This window comes from Monodon monoceros, unplaced genomic scaffold (assembly GCF_005190385.1).
Source record: "Monodon monoceros isolate NGI ecotype Baffin Bay Population unplaced genomic scaffold, NGI_Narwhal_1 Super_Scaffold_12, whole genome shotgun sequence".
Classification (NCBI taxonomy): Eukaryota; Metazoa; Chordata; class Mammalia; order Artiodactyla; family Monodontidae; genus Monodon; species Monodon monoceros.
The window spans coordinates 64,714,009-64,733,917 of NW_021703768.1; the positions used below are offsets into that span (position 1 = coordinate 64,714,009).

Here is a 19,909-nt window from a genome sequence, read left to right on the forward strand (position 1 = left end):
CATTTCTTAATTTGAAAACAAACGGAATTATTTTCAGCTGAAACCAAGAGAATTTAGTATTAAACATTTCCATGCATTTATGGACATCTGCCTTTTTTAAAAAAAAAAAGTGCCAGAGCATAGGTAGCCGTGGGCTCCAGTAAGCCCAGCAGGAAGGAAAGTCATGCTTGAGAAAGCATGGGAAGGAAGAGGTGGTCTGGCAGGTCCCAGAAGCAACATGAGATAAAACCATTCACAAGGTGGGGAGGAGAAGAGTCTGAAGCAGGCCATGCTATGGGCCCAGGCCAGCCCGTCACAGTAGCAAGCAAGCGGCCCATTCGAGGACAGAGGCCAGTTGCTCTTGGCTCTGTTTTTAAGACTACATGATTTCTACACTTGAAGGGGAAATTTTCTAGTTATAGAATTTGCATAATCCCGTTTCCTTTTAAGTTTTTTATCTGGTATTGCATTATAAGTGCATAAATATTAAATTGATCATAATGAGTGATACATGTGGGGAAAACCCAGGATCCTGGAGTATTCATCAAACTCTAAGGTAGTCAGAAGACTAGAAGCAAATCCATCCTCTGTTGGAACTGGACCAGGGTTAGAGAGGCCTTCACATCTGAAGGGAACGTTTCTGAACACACCTCCCATCGAATACAAGTTAGGATTGTGAGAGGTTAAAAAAAAAAAAAATCCCGATGTTAAAGATTTAGATGCATTCAAGTCATATAACAGTGAGATATAAACATGACACATGTATTTAAACACATAATACATTAATGCAGTAAAGTGAAAGCTTTCTATGATGAATCATCCCCTCCTTACACAGTGTCACAGGGATTACTTTATGCTGAAGAAGTTTAATTAGCATAGGTAGTTTGTGGCCCTGTTTGTGAATAAAAACCTCTGCTCAAGATTTTTATATTCCTAAAATACCACGACCCTCCAACGTTGTCTGACCAGCTGGCTTCTGAATCTAGGCAGTATAGTGTTTTTTGTAGACAACTAACATGCCATAGAATGAAAAGGAACAATGATTGACTTCTTGGATGGTCAACCGGAGTGGGTTCAGTCATGAAAAGGGGACCCACAAACCTCACACAGCCCCAAGCAGCATTAGACTCCTTTTTTTTTTTGTAGAAGAAAAACTACTTTCTTCAAATTGCTTCATACAATAAACCAGGTATTCAAATGAACAGGCCAGGATAAAGGTTTTGCTTGGTTTAATCGAATCAGTTTACCAGAATCAAAGGAAATCCAGGCAATCGTATCAAGCTAAGGTACTTGATACATCCAGCTAAGGTACTCACTGTGGATGTTTACACGTTACAGGTCAAGAATATTTGACATGTCGGTGTTTAGGCGTAGCATTTATTTTGTTCAGACCCATTAGAACTTTTACACCAAAATGACGTCCTGCTCCTACTCTTACTTGGAGTCAGGGGCTGCCTCTCTTACTAGGTGGATTTTGTTCACCTCCTTTCCTGGCTTGAAAATGTCTTCAAAGATAATTAGTCATCAATTTCATTTTTTACTTTCTAATCACTTTTAATTTTGGTGCAAAGTGTTTTTTGACAGCTGGATCATCCTCATTTATTAAACACATCTCTATTGTTCTGAGCTATTTCCTCGGGTCGCATCTACCTTAAGAATTCGACTTGCCCTATGCATCTCTTCCTTGTACTTGGCTGTTCCCGAGTTATATCCTTTAAAATAAAACTGTAACTATAAGCATAAAAAAAAAAAGAAAAATGAATTCGACTTGCCATCACTAATGAATTCATGGGTGGGCAATCAAATTCTGGAGCTGGTTCCTTAATAATAATACTGAAAATCTTTTGTATTTTACAAAATGTCACATGCCATTTTATGGCAGAGTATACATTTCTATAGTTATTTTTAACCTTGTTGGGGGTCATGGATCCCCCAAAAGAATGTGATGGAAGCAGTCTCCTCTCAGAAAAATGAACATATGAATATATGCAAACATTTGCATATCATTTTTAAAAGTTTGTGGACCTCTAGAGATTATTTAGTGATACTCTAGGGTTAAGAACTTTTGTTCTAAGGGGACATTTTCGAAAGAGATAGCATTTATTTTGATTTACAGGGCAGACTCTTTTGAAAAGAGAAATGTGAGGTAACTGAATGGGACCAGATGTATCTTGGAACATTAGCGTAAGATCGTTGAGGAGAGAAACATTTGATAGAAGTGAAATAACTTCTGGACCATTTCTTTCCAAGCTAAAATATTGCCCAGCCTCATAAAAAGGATCTTTTCCACGGGTACACATAGTTATAAGGCCACTGATCTCTCTCCAAGAACACAGGCTACCGTAGAAAGGATGACATGCGCTTTGGGAAAGAGTCACTTTTCCCCTGTGTCTAACCCTTAAGTGTGATGTAACAGTCTTTGGAGAAAGAGTTATGTTTACTTATTTTTTCCTCACCTTAATCTTCCCTTTAGCATATGGTGACTTTTTCTTCTCACAAATGATACGGCTAATTGCAGACAAGAGGATTGCCATTCCTGTGATCTAGAAGGATTCTGCTCCCGGGTAAACAGCCAAGAACTTTCGTTAGAGAGAAGGAAGATCGAGGAAAAGGAATTGACCTTTTCTGGTGTGTGCTCTGTGCTGGACCTTTGAAGTGGTGCCTTTCATAAGCCTGCTCATGACAAGCAAGAGCAACAGGAAAGCAAACTGGACCAAACCCTGGGCCAGTTAGTCCATTTCTTTGAGCTTTTGTTTCCTCATCTCTATAAAATGGAGATAATAATGCTTACTTTATAGGGATTTTTTATGATATAGGAGAGAGTGTGTGTCAGATGGTTAGCACATGCCTGGCATGTAATGAGCATACAATTACCCTCCTCAGTTGATTTTGTGTTTTCGAGGGTGATAGTTTTGTTTTTATCAACTCAGAACACAATAGAACATCACATCATTGTTGCTTTTTAAAACTAGTGTCCTCCAGCAGACAGGCTACATGGTTGGGCACTGTTTAAATATTTTAATACTTTTAATATGTGATTATGCCTTCATTTTAGGACACTTGAAGTGTTTGGTCCAGATGGCAAGTTATATAATCAGGTTAATTTTCCTGGACCCTGAACTTCTCTTGGACTTGAAAGTATCACTGTCACTCTGAAACCAGCACCCACCTTAACTTATGTATTCAGTTACTCATTTGTCACTGATCAAAAAAAATATTTATTGAGAGCTGAATAACACCACGTGTGGGGATACAGTACCAAATGTGTCTCGGGAAAGCCCATCTGGGGAGCAAAGGGGAAGAGTTCACCTGCTGGCTTTCTACCTGGTATTGTTTGAACTCTTGCTACCCAGGAACCCCCCTGAGCTTCTGGTCTACCTATGCCTGCATCTTCTGCCTCAGCATCAGCAGGGAGGGGCCAGGGTAGGGGCTGGAGGATTGTGGATGGGACACTTAGGCCTGTTAGAAACCCTGACCGATAGCAACGCAAGGCACCCAGATTCGTGGCATAGATCCGCTCAGTAACGCAAAGCACCAGCTTACCCTCTGCTTCACTTTCACAGTGGGTGTTTTATTTACAACTTGTATGTAACAGGTTGGCTCCGTGTTATAAGTCAGCTCTCTTGATGATCGTCCTCTGCCTTTAACATGTGTGTTTTCCTGTTTCCTTGACCCTCTGTCTTCAATTCACATCTACACAGCCTCGCAGACCGGAACCCTCCGACTTCCCCCCAGGGAAACCTGGACTGCATTTTGTCATTTCATTTCTGGGATGTCTATTTTCTTTTCATGGAGGATATTTTGACTTTATTTTAGGGCCCTTTCACAAGATGATCAAGATGACATCCACCTAAAACTGGAGGACATAATTCAACTGGTAAGTTCAGCCGTGGTCTTATCCTGCACAATTATGTGTAAGACTCACCTCTCAAAGGCAAGCACTGTGCCCATAACGGATAACTGGGTTCTGGACTGTATATTCTGTCGCTGCAACTGTGTGAGAAGAACCAGATTTGGCTTTGGGGTTTAGCGGTTGGTCCATGATGTTAATGCCGGCTGTTATTTCTGAACTTTCTGCCGTTTTCTTCATAGCTGGGATCTAGGGTGGACTTTGTACTCCAAGCAGCTGCAGTGAGCTGGCAGGCATCTTGCTTCCGGGTGTGTTTCATTCCCTGCCCTCATCTCTTGCAGACGGACTGTCCGAAGGCCGAGTGCTTTGAGACCTTGTCGGCCATGGAGCTGGCTGAGCAGATCACCCTCCTGGACCACATTGTTTTCAGAAGCATTCCGTACGAGTGAGTGTGCCCTCGCGGCAGCAGGGCTGCCTCACAGCTGACATTGTTCCTCAACAGATGGCGTGTGCGCAGAGCTGTGGCTCTTAATCTTATGTTGGTTTGGTCCCACTTGAATGTCTTTTGGTTCCACTTTATGTTGGAAATATTTAGGTAGAAATATTGGGAACTCTCAAGATGGTCAGTCTTGTGTTTCTGTATGTGCTACGGTTACCATAGAAGGCGAAGTTCTCTGTCCTCTCACATCTTTGTGTTATAGAAACAGCAATACAGTATAACAGTGGTTCTCAAACTTCATGGTGCCTAAAATCATTTGGGAAACCTGTTAAAAATGTACATCCCTAGGTACCGCCCCCTGGCCACCCCCCCGCCAGAAATCCTGATTCCAGTAGGTTTGAGGCCCAGGAAACTACATTTTCAATGAGAATCCCAGATAATTCTGCGTGAGCTAAGGCTATACTTTGAGAAACACTGATGTTGGGAAATTCTGTAAATTCTGCTGCAATTTTTCCCCCATGTCCATAAATCAGCAGGTGATATTGCTGAGCATCGAGACTCCAGAACAGCGCAGACTCCCAAGACAGTGCTTTGCACAGAGCACACTTGGAGTGGGTATCTGCTGAGTGAACGCTGTCACGTAATGAGCATCCATGTCACTACTGCCTTTTAACTGTCTCGTGTGCAGAGTAAGGGAGGCTCTTTAAGCCCCCTCCTTCTGTCCTAATCAGCAGCTCTACAAACAAGGCCTTTGTTTGGACAAATAACAACTGTTGGCATAAGTCCCCTGTGAAATTATAACTAAATGAAAGGTATGGGAGGGGCTGGGTAAGAGGTATGACTGTGGTCCATGTCGTATGTAGAGAAGAGGACATCCAGGATGATGGAGGCTCAGGCATAGCCGTGTTGGTGGTCAGAGCTACAGTAGAAGGGGCAGGGCCGGAAGATGCTCCTGCAGACTTTTCTTTTATGCGTTTTATCTTCTTTCCCACTTTCAGCAATTGTAGGCCCATCCATGAACACGGGGAAAAAAGGAACGTGGCCCCTTGGCCATACAAATGAACCCACTGACTATTTGATGACTTGAGTTAGGAGTGCAGTGCCTCTTCCCCCCACCTCCTGACTATCCTTCAGTGCAGTGAGGATTCAGGAGGGAGGGGAGCATGACCACTATGGAAGAGGAGAAACAGCAAAGGCTGAATCTTTGTGGTTGCCCTTGGTGTGGTCTCTTCCTGGGACCCTTCTCACCTCTCCTCCTCTCTGCTGCTGTGAACATGTACCAATTTTCATCCGTGGAAAAAGCACATCTTTATGTCCAACAGCCTTGCAGGATGGGAACAGTACCACCCACATCAAGGGACTCAGTCAACATTGGTGGATTAAGAATGTGTCAGAGTAATTTCATTTTAATTTTGGTAATGCCTTGACAAAATAATTCCTGTATGCTCCAGCTTGATTGTCCGTCGCTTGCTGTGATCCAGTGACCCACTCATGAGTGAAATGAAGGAGCAGGGATGTTATTCAGAAGACAGACCTTCCTCCAGGATGAGCTCCCACCACCATAACTGCCTTCATCACACGAACGGGCTGCAAAGTGCTAACACCAGCATTTGTTCATTCGGCCCTTACCACGTGTACTGTTCTGGGCTCTGGGGCGAACAAAGGAAAGTCCCTGCCCATGGAATTGACATTCTCCTGGAGACTGTCAGAGCAAAGTGGAGGAAAACATGCTGTTCTTAATTAACATTTTTGGTAGTGATGGATTTTTCAAGCCTTCTGCTAAGGCTTAAGATTTTTTCAAGCTGATCCAGGGAAAATGGTCTTGGTTTCTGAGTTAGCACTTAAGCTCTTTATTCCTCTTGTCATTGTTTTCCAATTTCAGAGAAGCCTTTATAATGATCCTAATAGGGACCCGGTTCCAAACATTTATAAGAGAAAGCTGAAACTGAAGAATCTTTTTCTTTTTGGCATCAAGTGGTGAAATGGTAGAATTGAGCTAAAATTCATTTGAGATGGAGCAGCAGGGTTGGGAAATGTCAAGCTTAATGTATATAATATTCATAATAATTATTCAGGATCATAGGCACCCTTAAAAAACTGAATTGATTTTGTGTTTTGTTTTGAATTTTCAGAGAATTTCTTGGGCAGGGGTGGATGAAGCTGGATAAAAATGAAAGAACACCTTACATTATGAAAACCAGCCAACATTTCAATGATGTGAGTAACCATAAAAATAAAACCTTGGGCGGGAGTGTTATAGGAAGATGAGTATCAGGGTCTTGAGATGCCTTCTCTAAATTAAAAGAAGTCTTCCACCCACTTTTTAAACAAAACTGATGGAATGTTAAAAAAAAAAAAAAAAGCTTAAATATCCTCTAAGAGTTCACAGTGATGTGATAACTTCCAGTTACCTTCCAGTTCACATTTGATGGTACACAAGTCTGGTAAGTGCTCAGTGATGCATAGGTAGCTGCTATTATTTTTATCATGATCATGATTACTTCATGGTTGTAGATTGACTGGTTCTAACAGCACTGTGTCACTGGCCCCTGGTGGTACTGGTGATGGTAAGGCTGGGTTGCTACAGCTCCTCCTCATTATTACTGAATATTCAGTCCCAGTACACTCCAGGGTGGGAAGGAACCTCTCTGAGCGTAATTACAGTGATGCTGAGACTGCGTGCAGAGGTAACCAGCTGTCGGTCCATCTCCCCCTCTGCTCTTCTGCAGCAGTTAAGATGGAGTTGCTTTTATACCCTCCTCCTCCCTATTGGTGCTGTCCTACTGGTCTTAGTCCTGTGGAAGAGCCACAGATGTTGGAATGTCTTCAGGCCTATCCCGGCAAAGGGAAGGCTCCCTTTTCAATTCTACTAAAGATGATGTTTAAAAAAAAAAAAAAAAAAGACTACCAGGAAACCTGTAGGTAAATTAATGTCATCCAGAATCAAAATACAAAACAACAGTGCAAATTCCCAAGACAGTGCTTTGCTGAGGGTACATGTGGAATAGGTGTTATTACATAGCAAGCATCAAATGTCACTGCTTCCTAAAGGACAGGACACATGACCTGTCTGGGCCACTCTTTGAGAAGCAGAGCCCCTTCTGTGCACACTAAACCTATTTTTTTTTCTTTTTTGCCTGTGCTGTACATACAGTTGGGATGAAATGGACACTCAAATCAGAGGTTCAGTCCCAGGCTCCATACCCACATGTCTCTACTTGGGTGGCCACTTGCACTGTGTCCAGATTGCAAATGGAACTCATCATCAGAGTTCCTCCCAGACCCACCAAGGCTGCTTCTTCATCTTGTTCTCTGTTCTTGGTCTTGGGTAATGGCCCCACCAGCCACTCAACCAAGCACGGAATCTAGAGGTCATCTTCGACCCCTTCTTCTCCTTTCTCCACCTCGCTCACCCCTCAACATGTTAGTGAACCCTAAATCTACACATCTCAGACTCTTCTTTTCCCCTCCCTTCCCACTGCCATAATCTTGATTTGGCCTTTCATTCTTTTCTCCAGGAGCTCCTAACTCCCTATCTCCCTACCCCCATCTCACTGACACCCAACCCTTTCTTCACACAGTGTCACGGAAATAACTTCTCTCGGAGGCCCATCTAATTATATCTCTTTGATGAAATTTTGTCAGTGGCTTCCTCTCACCTTCACAATACGGCCCCAGCTGCTCAACCTGGCCTACAGGAGCCCCGCCTCCTGTCATCCTTGTCTCTCACCAACCCCCGTGCTCCTCAGACAGCTGCCAGATCCTCCATGCCACCACGCCTTCCCCCTCTGTCCCTTTGCAGACACTCCTCTACTTTGATGGGAAGCAGTAGCTAGCTTCTCCTCACGCTTCAGGGTTCAGTGCAGGCACAATCTCTCTCCTCTGTACCAGGCCACCTGCCCCATGCTGCCTCTATTTCTCAAGCTCCGCCCCCCACTCAGCCCTAGCTTTGCATTTCGCTTTGTGGTATTTACTTGTTTCTGTCTGCCTCTCCTCACCTTCCCACCTAACCAGGCTCAATGCCTTAAGGCCAGGGAGACTGATTTATTTATTTTTCCTGTTCCCACAACCTAAAAGAATGATCCTTACTAGGTGCTCAGTACAAAATAATTTCTTTAATAAATATGCACAATGATAGTTCTGAGGCCCTGTGAGATTTAAAATACCTATGGAATTATCAAAGAATTGATGTACTCATCAGATTTAGTGTATGGATATAAGAGTATGGACCCCAGATCCCCTTTATTAGTAATCAATCCTGTTCTAGTCTTTTCCTTTCCATATGCTAAGTGTTGAGCTTCTTAAGTTGCCTCTTTTTCTCTTGGCTTTAACTAATAGAATTACAGTGCTTAGCCTTGAAACTATAGGTCCCTTTAACTGCTGGTGGAAAAAAAATTCAGCAAGATAAGATGAAAATGTTCTCTCTTCTGCACCTAAGTGTTTCTGGTTTGAGAGTTGGTAGGTCAGAGTTTGATTTGATTGGGAGGAAATGTGTTTTCTTTGTGATAACTGAGGCTTCCTAGAGTGACTATCCCCACACCGTTGGGACCCAAGGAACATTGGGAGAGGCCCCAAGAAGTGAAACCCCTGATCTGCAAAGGTTGCCATTCCTCAGGGGTTAGCTCATTCTCTGCCATTCTCTCAATAATTATTGGAAATGACTCCTCCATCAAAATTACTGATTAGCAAAACCACCTCTTCCCCCAACAAGCTGATCCCAAACAACTCCTCTCTTCACTCAGGATGAGCAGGTGTTCATTCGTGTGTTGTTATTGTTATCATTACAGACTTTAGTTTCTTCAGAAGGTTGATATCTGAATGGACCATGATCTCGCATCCCTTGACACCTGCTTTGCTGACATTTCTGTAGGTAATTCAGGTATCGTGCCTGCATGAATTGCTTTGGCTCTTAGCTGGCCTCTCTTGGCTTTTCCATTGTCTCAGATGAGTAACCTGGTGGCCTCCCAGATCATGAATTATGCGGATGTCAGCTCCCGAGCCAATGCAATTGAGAAGTGGGTGGCCGTGGCGGACATCTGCCGGTGCCTGCACAACTACAATGGCGTGCTGGAGATCACCTCAGCCTTAAACAGAAGTGCCATCTACCGGCTGAAGAAAACCTGGGCCAAGGTGTCCAAGCAGGTGAGCATCAGTGGGCGACACCTCCCGCTGCCGCGAGGAGGAGAGACTGGGAGACCAGAGCCAGGATAAATATTACTGATTAGGAAATAATTAGCTGAAATGTGCAGCTCCGTTGCCAAAGAAAGGTGCCAACATGGGTAATTACTGTGTTCTTACCACTTAATTGATTCTGCTCATATGTGTTTCTAAATGGTTAATTTAGAAAAGAAAATACAAACCAAAACACTCATTATAACATATCTGGGGACAACTTCAGACAATGTAGTTGACAGTCAGGAGGTGTTCCCTGAATCATTTAGGGAGGGCGCATTGATTCCAAGTGAGCACAGTGGTGTCCGTGGATCCATTCTTTCTCCCTCAAAGTAAAGGTACAAATGCCTTAGGGCCAAAGACCAGGGAGAGAGGGCCTCCATGGTCACCTCTTCTTTGTCATTCAGGTAGTCAAGTTTTGGCATAATGACTTGAATGTGAAGAAATATAACTTCTTAATTTTCTTTTAATTGGACTTAGCTTGCTCACGCTTATTTTTTCCTTCAGATAATTTCAGGATTCAAGTGACGTCACCATTTCCCCCCTGCTCTTCCCCCTGTGTGTCAGTGGGTGTTAGGGAGGGCTTTTCCGGGCTTGTGGAAGGCTGTGTGCACCCACTGGCCTCCTGCTGTAGTCTTTGGCAGTTTAGTCATTGGGTACAAGCCGCTGTGAGTTGCCTGTGCCTGGTGTTCAAATGGTCAACCTACCCTGCCAGGAACATGGCATGGTTATTGCACGCAGGGAGCTTGGCTGACCTCACCTCCCATTCGTCTCTCACTGGCTCTGCTGATTCTCTGAGATGGGGTGCGTATTACCTCTACTACAGGCTGTGGTGCTCCTTGCTGATCCCTAGCGGGCAGGCTAATTCTTCATTACTAGATAACTCACTTGACCCTCTCAAAGGGTGTTGGGGGAACTTTCTAGGCTCCTCATGTCCCATGGGCACCAGAGGCTAGGAGTGTTTATGCCAGGCCCTCTCTGCATATCCTTCTTCCACAGACCACTGTGCCTGCCTTGTTGTGACCACCCAAAGTTGGTGAAGGGTGTCTTCAGGGTGCCCACCTCAAGGGTTTCAGGCAGGAAGAATAGCATATATTCTGCTGACATTTCCTCAAAGCTGTCTGGTTTCTGTTGCCCCCTCTGAGGGTTTAAGCCCCTCTCAGAGACATTGCTTCTTACTCTATTCTATTTTCTTTGCTCTCTCCGAGCCTTTTAAATTCCTCCCTATGTATCAAGAAACCAAGCCTAAGTCATATCTTTTATCCCCTCCCCCCCATTCCTTAGTAAAAATGGAATGCTCTAAGAATCCCAAGTTTGGCCCCTAGAAATGGCAAATTCTTCTGTGAATAAAGCCTGGACCTTGCAAATAAAAGCCACAGCTGTTATAAAAACTGTTTTAAAAAAAACTTTTAATGTTGAGATCACTGTAGGTCCATATGCAATTATAAGAAATAATAGAAATCCCTTCCACCCTATACCCAGTGTCCCCCAGTGGTAACATCTCGCATAGCTACAGACAATATCACAACCACAAAATTAACCATTGGTACCATCCGCCAATCTTATACAGACTTCATTACTTTTACATGTATTCATCTGTGTGTGTGCATGTGTGTGTGTGTGTGTGTTTAGTGTGCCTTTATTACAGGGATAGATGCATGTAATCACCACCAGAGTGAAGATACAGAACAGTTCTATCACTAAGATCCCTCCTGCCACCCTTTTATAGCCCCAGCCACCTTCCCCCCTCTCCCTCCCTAACTCCTGGCAACCACAGATCTGTTTTCCATCTCTGTAATTTTGTCATTTCAAGAATGTTGTATAAATAGAATCATGCAGTATATGACATTTTGAGATTGCCTTTTTTTAAACTCAGAATAATTCCTTTGAAATCCATTCAAGTTGTTACATGTATCAATTCTTAGTTCCTTTTTATTGCTGAACAGTACCTCCTGGTGTAGGTATGACATTTCATTTAACCATTCACCCCTTGAAGGACATCTGGGTGTTTTCAGTTTCAGCTATTACAAATAAAGCTGCTATGAACATTCATGAATATGTTTTATGTGACTATAAGTTTTCATTTCTCTGGGATATGCCTAAGAGTGCGATTGCTGGGTCATATGGTAATTGTGTGTTTAGTTTTGTAAGAAACTTCCACTCTTTTCTAGAGAGGCTGTACCGTTTTACATTCCTATCAGGAGTGTATGAGTAAACCAGTTTCTCCACATTCTTTTTTTTATATATATAAATTTATTTATTTATGGCTGCATTGGGTCTTCACTGCTGTGCGCGGGTTCTCATTGCGGTGGCTTCTCTTGTTGCAGAGCATGGGCTCTAGGCGTGTGGGCTTCAGTAGCTGTGGCTCGAAGGCTCTAGGGCACAGGCTCAGTAGTTGTGGCTCACGGGCTTAGTTGCTCTGCGGCATGTGGGATCTTCCTGGACCAGAGCTCGAACCCGTATCTCCTGCATTGGCAGGCGTATTCTTAACCACTGCGCCACCAGGGAAGCCCGCTCCACATTCTTGTCAGGATTTGGTGTTATCACTATTTTTAATTTTAGCCATTTTGAAATCTCACCATTGTTTTAATTTGCACTTGCTAAAGGCTAATAATCTTAAACATCTTTTCATGTGCTTGTTTGCATTTGTATATCCTCTTCAGCAAAATGCCTAATCATGTCTTCAGCTCATTTTTTAATTAGATTGTTTGGTTTTTTTACCTTTGAGATCTGAGAATTCTTTCTATATTCCTCCACTTTATTCTTCTGTTTTGAAATTATTTTAACTACCTTAAGTGCTGTGACTTCCATATAAATTTTAGGATAAAAACTATGTCTTAAAAACTTTACTGAGATTTCCATTGGAATTCCATTAAACCAATCAATTTAGGGAGAATTGACATCTTTACTACACTGAGTCTTCCAGTCCATAAACACAGTATTTCTCACAATTTCTTTAGGTTTTCTTTGATTTCTTAAATCAGCATTTTGAAATCTTCAACATACAAGTCCTGTATATGTTTTGTTAGATTTATGCCTAAATATTTCATTTTCCTTGGAGATATTTAAATGTTCTTGTGGTTTTAATTTTGGTTTCCACACATTCATTGTTAGTATATACAAATGTAATTGATTTTTTTTGTGTTGGTCTTGTATCCATAACCTTGCTGAACTCACTTATTAGCCCTAGGAGCTTTTTTGTAGTTTCCTTGGAATTTTCTACATAGACAATTATGTCACTTGTAAATAGGAACAATCTTATTTCTTTCTTTCCAATTTATATGCCTTTATTTCCTTTTCTTGCCTTATTGCTCTGGCTAGACTTTCCAATGCTATGTTGAATAGGATAGTAAGAGAGGACATTCTTACCTTGTTCTTGATCTTGGGGGGAATGCTTTCAGTTCTTCACCATTAAGGATGGTGTTAGCTGCAGGCTTTTTATAAATGCTTTTCATAAAATTGAGGAAGCTACTTTCTCTTCCCTAGTTTTTGAGAGATTTTATGATGAATGGGTATTGGAATAGTACTTTTATTTTAAAATTAAAAAAAATTTTTAACATCTTTATTGGAGTGTAATTGCTTTACAATGTTGTGTTAGTTTCTGCTGTATAACAAAGTGAATCAGCTATACATAATCATATATTCCCATATCTCCTCCCTCCTAAGTCTCCCTTCCACCCTCCCTATCCCACCGTCTGGGTGGTCACAAAGCACCGAGCTGATCTCCCTGTGCTATGTGGCTGCTTCCCACTAGCTATCTATTTTACATTTGGTAGTGTATATATGTCCATGCCACTCTCTCACTTCACCCCAGCTTATCCTTCCCCCTCCCCATGTCCTCAAGTCCATTCTCTACGTCTGCGTCTTTATGGAATAGTATTTTTAAAGTGGGCTTCAAACAGCTATATCAGAATCCAAAAGCTGGACACTGACCCCTTGGTCATGGCTGGGTTTTGCCTCCTTCTAACATGGTGGTGGCCTCAGCCATTAGGCACTGGATACAAAGAGCATATTATCCTGTCACACACATGTCACATTTCATCAGAGTCGGTATTGGTCAGTCCATAGCCAAGCACAGAATATGTGCTTTGATGACTTGGAAATCAACAGTCGAAAAGATTCATCATGAAAACTCCCTGACACAAGACTTCTCCTTTAAGATTCCCTATTCAACATGTGCTTTTCAGTTCTTTAAGTTCCTAAGTTTCTTGTGCATTACAGTTTTTCTTTTCTACACATTTTCTCTATTTTTGGCTCAATGATTAGTGTAGTCGCTTTTCTTTACGTGTTCTTCCTCCTTTTTTTAAACATTAAATTTAAATATAATGCCCCCCTCTATACTTTGAAAGTCATATCACATCACAATAGTCTGGCAAAGGTATCAGTAACTGCCACTGTAGAAGAGAACTGAGCATCTTTTGGTAACTTACCACCTTACCAAACCATAGGAATATTTTCATGACATACTAAGTTATTTGTTTCTTTCTAGACAAAAGCTCTAATGGACAAGCTTCAGAAGACTATTTCATCTGAAGGAAGATTTAAAAATCTCAGAGAAACCCTTAAAAAGTATGTCTATCTTAATTATTAAATTATTCATAATTCACAAATACGTTTATATAATTTTTATAGTGTACAAATAGTCACTTACCTCCTACTTTGGCTTGAAAAGAAAAACAAATGGGAACAACTTCCATCACATAGGTGTTTTTCTGATTTCCCTTTTCATTTGGAATACTGTGGATACAGTAAGTAAATAGCTTATGGACATACTCGTGGTATGCAGAGCTTTCCAAATAAGAAGAAAATATCACCATAGTAAATCAAACCACATAAAGAGTAAATAAAACTCTTTTACTATGAAGAGTTTCTTGACTTGGTATTTCTTAATCTAAACACAGTGATTTCCTGTGATTTTTTTTTTTTTTGCGGTACGCGGGCCTCTCACTGTTGTGGCCTCTCCTATTGCGGAGCACAGGCTTCCGGACACGCAGGCTCAGCGGCCATGGCTCACAGGCCCAGCCGCTCCGCGGCACGTGGGATCTTCCCGGACCGGGGCACGAACCTGTGTCCCCTGAATCGGCAGGCGGACTCTCAACCACTGCGCCACCAGGGAAGCCCTCCTGTGATTTTTTTATTTAAATATTCCAGTGCCTATTGATTATTGTTATGTATTTTTCACCTTTTATTGCTGGATCATTCTCTCTTTCTACAGACCCGCACACACACACACACACACACGCGCGCGCGCGCACGTGCACAGAGACAGAGAGAGAGAGAGAGAGAGAGAGAGAATAAAACGTATTCTCTTGCAACTTGTTTTCTTATCATCTACTGCACATACTTGCCTTACTCTGGAAAATATTGTCCTGTGATGCCCTGAGAGAAAGAAAGACTCATAGTAACAACAGTGACAACAATAGCACAAGAACTATTCACTGAATACTTGCTAAATGACAGACTCTATGTGAAGTGCTTGATGTGTCTAATTTAAGCCTCACAGCAAACTAAAGAGATAAGTTTTATTGTCTCCATTTTACAGACGAGGAAACTGCGGTTCAGAGAGTTTGCCCTGCATCACTTAGTAAGTGGTCAAGCAGGGACTCAAACCCAGTTCACTCTGGATCAAAAGGCCATATTCTCAGCCTCTAGACATCTTGAGAAAAACAAGTTCATCCCCCTTCCAAACAGCAAAGGTCTCACTTTAGCATGTAGTTGTGATATTAATTAAGTCTATACCTTCTAAAACATTTAAGTACTAACTAAAACAGAAAACAAGTTTTACAAGCTCTAATTACATTGATGTTTTTTTCCACCCACTTCTTTAAGGAATGTTTGCACTTTAATGAGGTGAGGGCATGGGGTTTTCCTACATGCTTTTACCCCTCAGAGAAGTGTGGCCAATGCAGATAAATACTGCAAGCAAGTCTCGCTAGCAAACGTTAGTATTTGTCTGTAAGACATCCTGTTGTTTGAAATACCATTGTCTCAAACACATAGTAAAGCATGGGCTGTAATTTTGTATCATATTCTATTGTGAGGCATATTTAAAACTCTGCATATCGTAAGTGTGCTTCTGAAAATGGAATTAAAAGACTTTATTCTTCAGGGTGGGAGCAGCACATTTGCTTCCTATTTATTTTAAATTGGGAGGTAAGTGGACACTTGTGGGAATGAGCATGACAACAGTACCTCTTGGTCTTGCAGTTGTAACCCCCCTGCTGTTCCTTATCTGGGGATGTACCTGACAGACCTGGCATTTATTGAAGAAGGAACACCAAACTTTACTGAGGAAGGCCTCGTCAATTTCTCCAAGATGAGAATGGTAGGTGAGAATTTCATACAATCAGGCTGTCTCAGTTACATCAGTGGCTTACAGAGAAGAGGCGACGTCATGGAAGGTCACTGCTTTTTACGCTCGAGGTGAAGAGGTGGTGGACACTGGTGGTGGACACCTGATGTTGGCTGATTCAGGAGATTTTCGCAGGTCCATTTCAGCTTGCAGTCTGGACAAAGAGGGTAGGGAATAAAGCTCCAGGGATGACTTTCTAGGACTGACCAGTGATAGACAGGTGCTGAGGCTTCTTGCTGGACAGCTGGGTTCTAAGCACCAAGTTAGAAGCAAGGAGCCCATGGACACTAGCACCCAGGGCTTGCCACTCCTGAACCTGAGGCCGCCCCATGCCAGCTGTTTCCCTGATGGTGAATTCAGTATTTCCTTGCTGTTAACATTTTGTGTGGCTCATTAAAGGACAAGAAAGCCCTGGGGCCTGGAGCATGATGGGACAGGGCTCCAGATACCTCACTGGAGGAAGGGACTGACTTCTCTGGGACGGGCTCCCAGAAGAATGTGCTGCAGCACAGGGGCAGTACTTAGGCTTTGCTCTTGTTGTTTCTCTGTCAGATATCACACATCATCAGAGAGATACGCCAGTTCCAGCAGACTTCCTATCGAATAGACCATCAGCCAAAGGTAATATTGTGTGGTTGTAAGAGAATTTAATGAAGAAAAAAGTGGAAATTAATTCATTGGAAACAGCAGTAGAGTAGATCAATAATACCAAAAGCTGACTCAAAGAAAAGACCAATAAAACAGACAAACCTTTGGTAACTCTGAGTAAGAAAAACAAGAAAGAAAGCAAAAAGAATATCAATTCATCATCAAATTCTATCTGTTTTACATCCTGTATTTCTTGTGAAGCTGGAACCACCCCTGGTCCAAACTACCAATATCTGTTAGCTGGTCTACAGAATGCAAATCCATTCTACAAATTTACAGCCAGATAGAACTCTCTGAAACACACAGTGGAAGTTGTTTGCTTTATTGGCTTCCCTTTGCTCTTAGGATAAGGAAAGAAAAAAACCTTGATATGTCCAAAAAGTCTTGCATTATGTGGTCCCTACTCATCTTTCAAGATTCATATCACGTCTTATACCCCCTTCCTCGCTCCATCCCAACCATAACTGGCCTTTATTACCTCTTTCTTTCTTCTTTCTTTACTTTTGTTCCTTCCTTCCTCCCTCCCTCCATCCCTCCCTCCCTTCTTTCCTTCTTTTCTTTTCATTTTTTAATAGACGTTATTTTTTAGAATCATCTTAGCTTTACAGAAAAATTGAGAGGTGAGACAGAAGATTCCCATATAACTCACAGCCAATTATCCCTATTAGTCATGGAACCTGACATACTTATTATGAAACTCATAAGGAAGCTTTAATAGGCCAAAAAAAATAAGGACTTTTTGAAAAATAAGAAGAGTAAGGGAGAGCTTACCCTACCAGATACAGACACTAAAACTGTACTGAATAAAACAGGACTATATTGGCACAGGAATACAAACTCAGTGGAGCAGGATAAAGTCCAGATGCAGATTTTGTCTATATGAAAATCTAATATGGGATAAAGGAGACGTTTAAAGAAAGCGCCAGAAAGAAACTGACCGTTGTATAAATGGAATAGGAATTTTGGCTCTCTGTCTTATACCATTCACAAAATTAAATTCCAGATGAATTCACTACTTAAATATTTAAAAAATATTAAATTATTTAAATAAAATATAGGACAAAATTTCATGACCTTTGGGTTTGAAAGACCCTAAACACAGAATGCAAAATCTGTAAAAGACAAGCTTGATAAAGTTTTTGCTGAATCAAAATCTAAAACTTCCATATGACAAAGGGCAATTGTTTCAAAAGTCAAAATACAAGCAGTGGACTAGGAGACAATGTTTGTAACATGTAAAGCAAAGAGACAGAATAAAAGTATTCCTATAAATCTATAAGAAAAGCATAAACAACTCAATAGGAAAATCGACAAAGCTATAAGCAGGTAACTCACAGAAGAAGAAACAAATAAATATTTGGAAAATGTTCAACTTCATTAATAAGAAAAAATGCAGATTATGAAGCATCATTATCAGCTATCGAAAGACAAATTTTTAAAATATTGATAACAGCAAACATTAGTTAGGGTATGGGATAACAGGTGCTCTTATGTGTTATAGGTACAACAGTTTGGGAGGTCATTTTATATTACGTTTTAAAATTAAAAATTGATATACCAAGTAACTGGAATTCTTATACACTGCTGGTGAGAGTAACACGGTACAACCTCTTTGGAAAAACTGTGTCATTTGGAGGTTTCTTGAAATGTTAAATATGCATCTACCTTATGACCCAGGTATTTATCCAAGAGGGAAGTGAAAACATGCCCATTAAAAGTCTTGTATAAAATGTTTATAGCATTTCTTAATAATAGCCAAAAATTGGAAACATCCCAGGTGTCCATAAATAGATGAATGGATAAACAAATTGTGGAATATCTATACATTGGACCCACTAGTCAGCAATGGAAGAGGACAAACCACTGAAACACACTACAATGTAGATGAATCTCAAAACATTATGCTGAGTGAAAGAAGCCAGACACAAGAGAGTACATACTGTGTGATTCCATTTACGTGAAGTTCTAGAGCAGACAGAACATGTGGTGACAGAAATCTGAGCAGCGATTGCTTCTGGCAGCAGGTCAATTGGGAAGCTGCATGAGGGAACTTTCTGGGCTGATGGAGTTATTCTCTAGCATGCTATATATGTAAGTTACATGGGTGTTTACATTTGTCAAAACTAATCAAGCTATTAATTTTACTTATGTCTGTTATATCTCAGTAAAAATAAAGAAATATTTTCATGGAGCTACCCCATGTTCCAACATGTTCATCTCCATATCCTTTCCTTTCATTTCATTTCCAGTGTCTAGAGGACCATTCACATGTTAGCACTAGGAAACATGCTAACAAGGACTTCACTGTAACTTTGTGTCATAGTGAAACATTGACAGCCACCAAACACCCATCGATATGAGATCATTAAATAAACTCTGATATGTCACACTGTTAATGGTGCACAGCAGTTAGAGCTCTTTGTACTGACATGGGGAGCTCTCCACGACTTCTAGTTTGACAAAAGCAGAATAAAATGTATCGTTTTGATACCACTTATAAGGGGAAAAATTGATTTCTGTTAAGTGCATGGTAATGTCTAGAAAGACACAGAAAAATGTCTGGGAGAATACAAGCCAACTGATAACAGTGGCAATTCTTGAGGGCAGTGCCTGGGGGTGGGAGTTGACAGAGGACTAGAGATGTGTGATTTTTTTTTTTTTTATAGTAAGAATATATTCATAATTTTTTTAGTTACCTAAAGTATTTCAATGCTTAGGAGAAAACGTTGAATTGTGTCGGGTTCCATCCAGAAAATGTATGTACTGGTGTTGTGAAAAAACTCAAAGTGGGGATTCCCCTTTTTTCTCCAGGTCACTCAGTACTTGCTTGACAAAGCCCTCATCATAGATGAAGATACACTGTATGAGCTGTCTCTAAAAATTGAACCTCGGCTCCCTGCTTGACGATCCAGCCTTGCCCTGAGTCGGTGGAATTTTCGTGGAAAGCAGAAGGGACAGAACTGTGCATGCCACGCATCCCACAGTGCAGGGAGGACGGGGGTGATGGAGACGAAGCCAGTCTCCTTTGTCCCCCGAAGATGATGGAACTAAACGGGAATTCTGTCTCCAGCCAGGGAAGCCCAGTTGGTTGGAGTGGAAGACAGATGCTTCAGACTTGGGTGGGAAGGTGAAGAGATTGATATTTGGAAAAGCTGAGGGCACATTTGCATGAGGGAATATAAGACGGGAGGTGCTGGTAGCCATTTTAATGAAGCAAGTAAGAAGGGGAATTTGAAACTCTGCTGCATATTCTATTAGAACTCGGGGACGAGGGTCCATAGAAAAGGCTTGTGATGTTTTGCTAGCACTTTACTGGCCCGGTGCACCTCCCAGTCTTCTCCTAGGGTTTAACTGCTTCTGTTACATTTCCTTTGTTACAGGCTTCCAGAAGAGCCGAGGCTGCCTCTGTAGGGATGGGCCGACACATAAGCAATTTCAGTCCTCAGCATGTGCATGGTCCTCAGTGCAT

General features: G+C 41.6%; 1 protein-coding gene across 1 annotated transcript in view; it reads left to right on the forward strand.

Moving 5' to 3' along the window:
• Positions 1-19,631, forward strand: part of RASGRF2 (Ras protein specific guanine nucleotide releasing factor 2) — a 228,939-nt gene extending 209,308 nt beyond the window's left edge. Inside the window, exons 20-27 of the mRNA XM_029218778.1 lie at positions 3,796-3,856; positions 4,171-4,274; positions 6,401-6,485; positions 9,213-9,410; positions 13,930-14,009; positions 15,648-15,765; positions 16,345-16,413; positions 19,252-19,631. Coding sequence (XP_029074611.1) covers positions 3,796-3,856; positions 4,171-4,274; positions 6,401-6,485; positions 9,213-9,410; positions 13,930-14,009; positions 15,648-15,765; positions 16,345-16,413; positions 19,252-19,344 — 808 coding nt within the window. The 3' untranslated portion in view covers positions 19,345-19,631. The remainder of the gene's footprint in view (positions 1-3,795; positions 3,857-4,170; positions 4,275-6,400; positions 6,486-9,212; positions 9,411-13,929; positions 14,010-15,647; positions 15,766-16,344; positions 16,414-19,251) is intronic.
• The last annotated feature ends 278 nt before the right edge of the window (positions 19,632-19,909 follow it).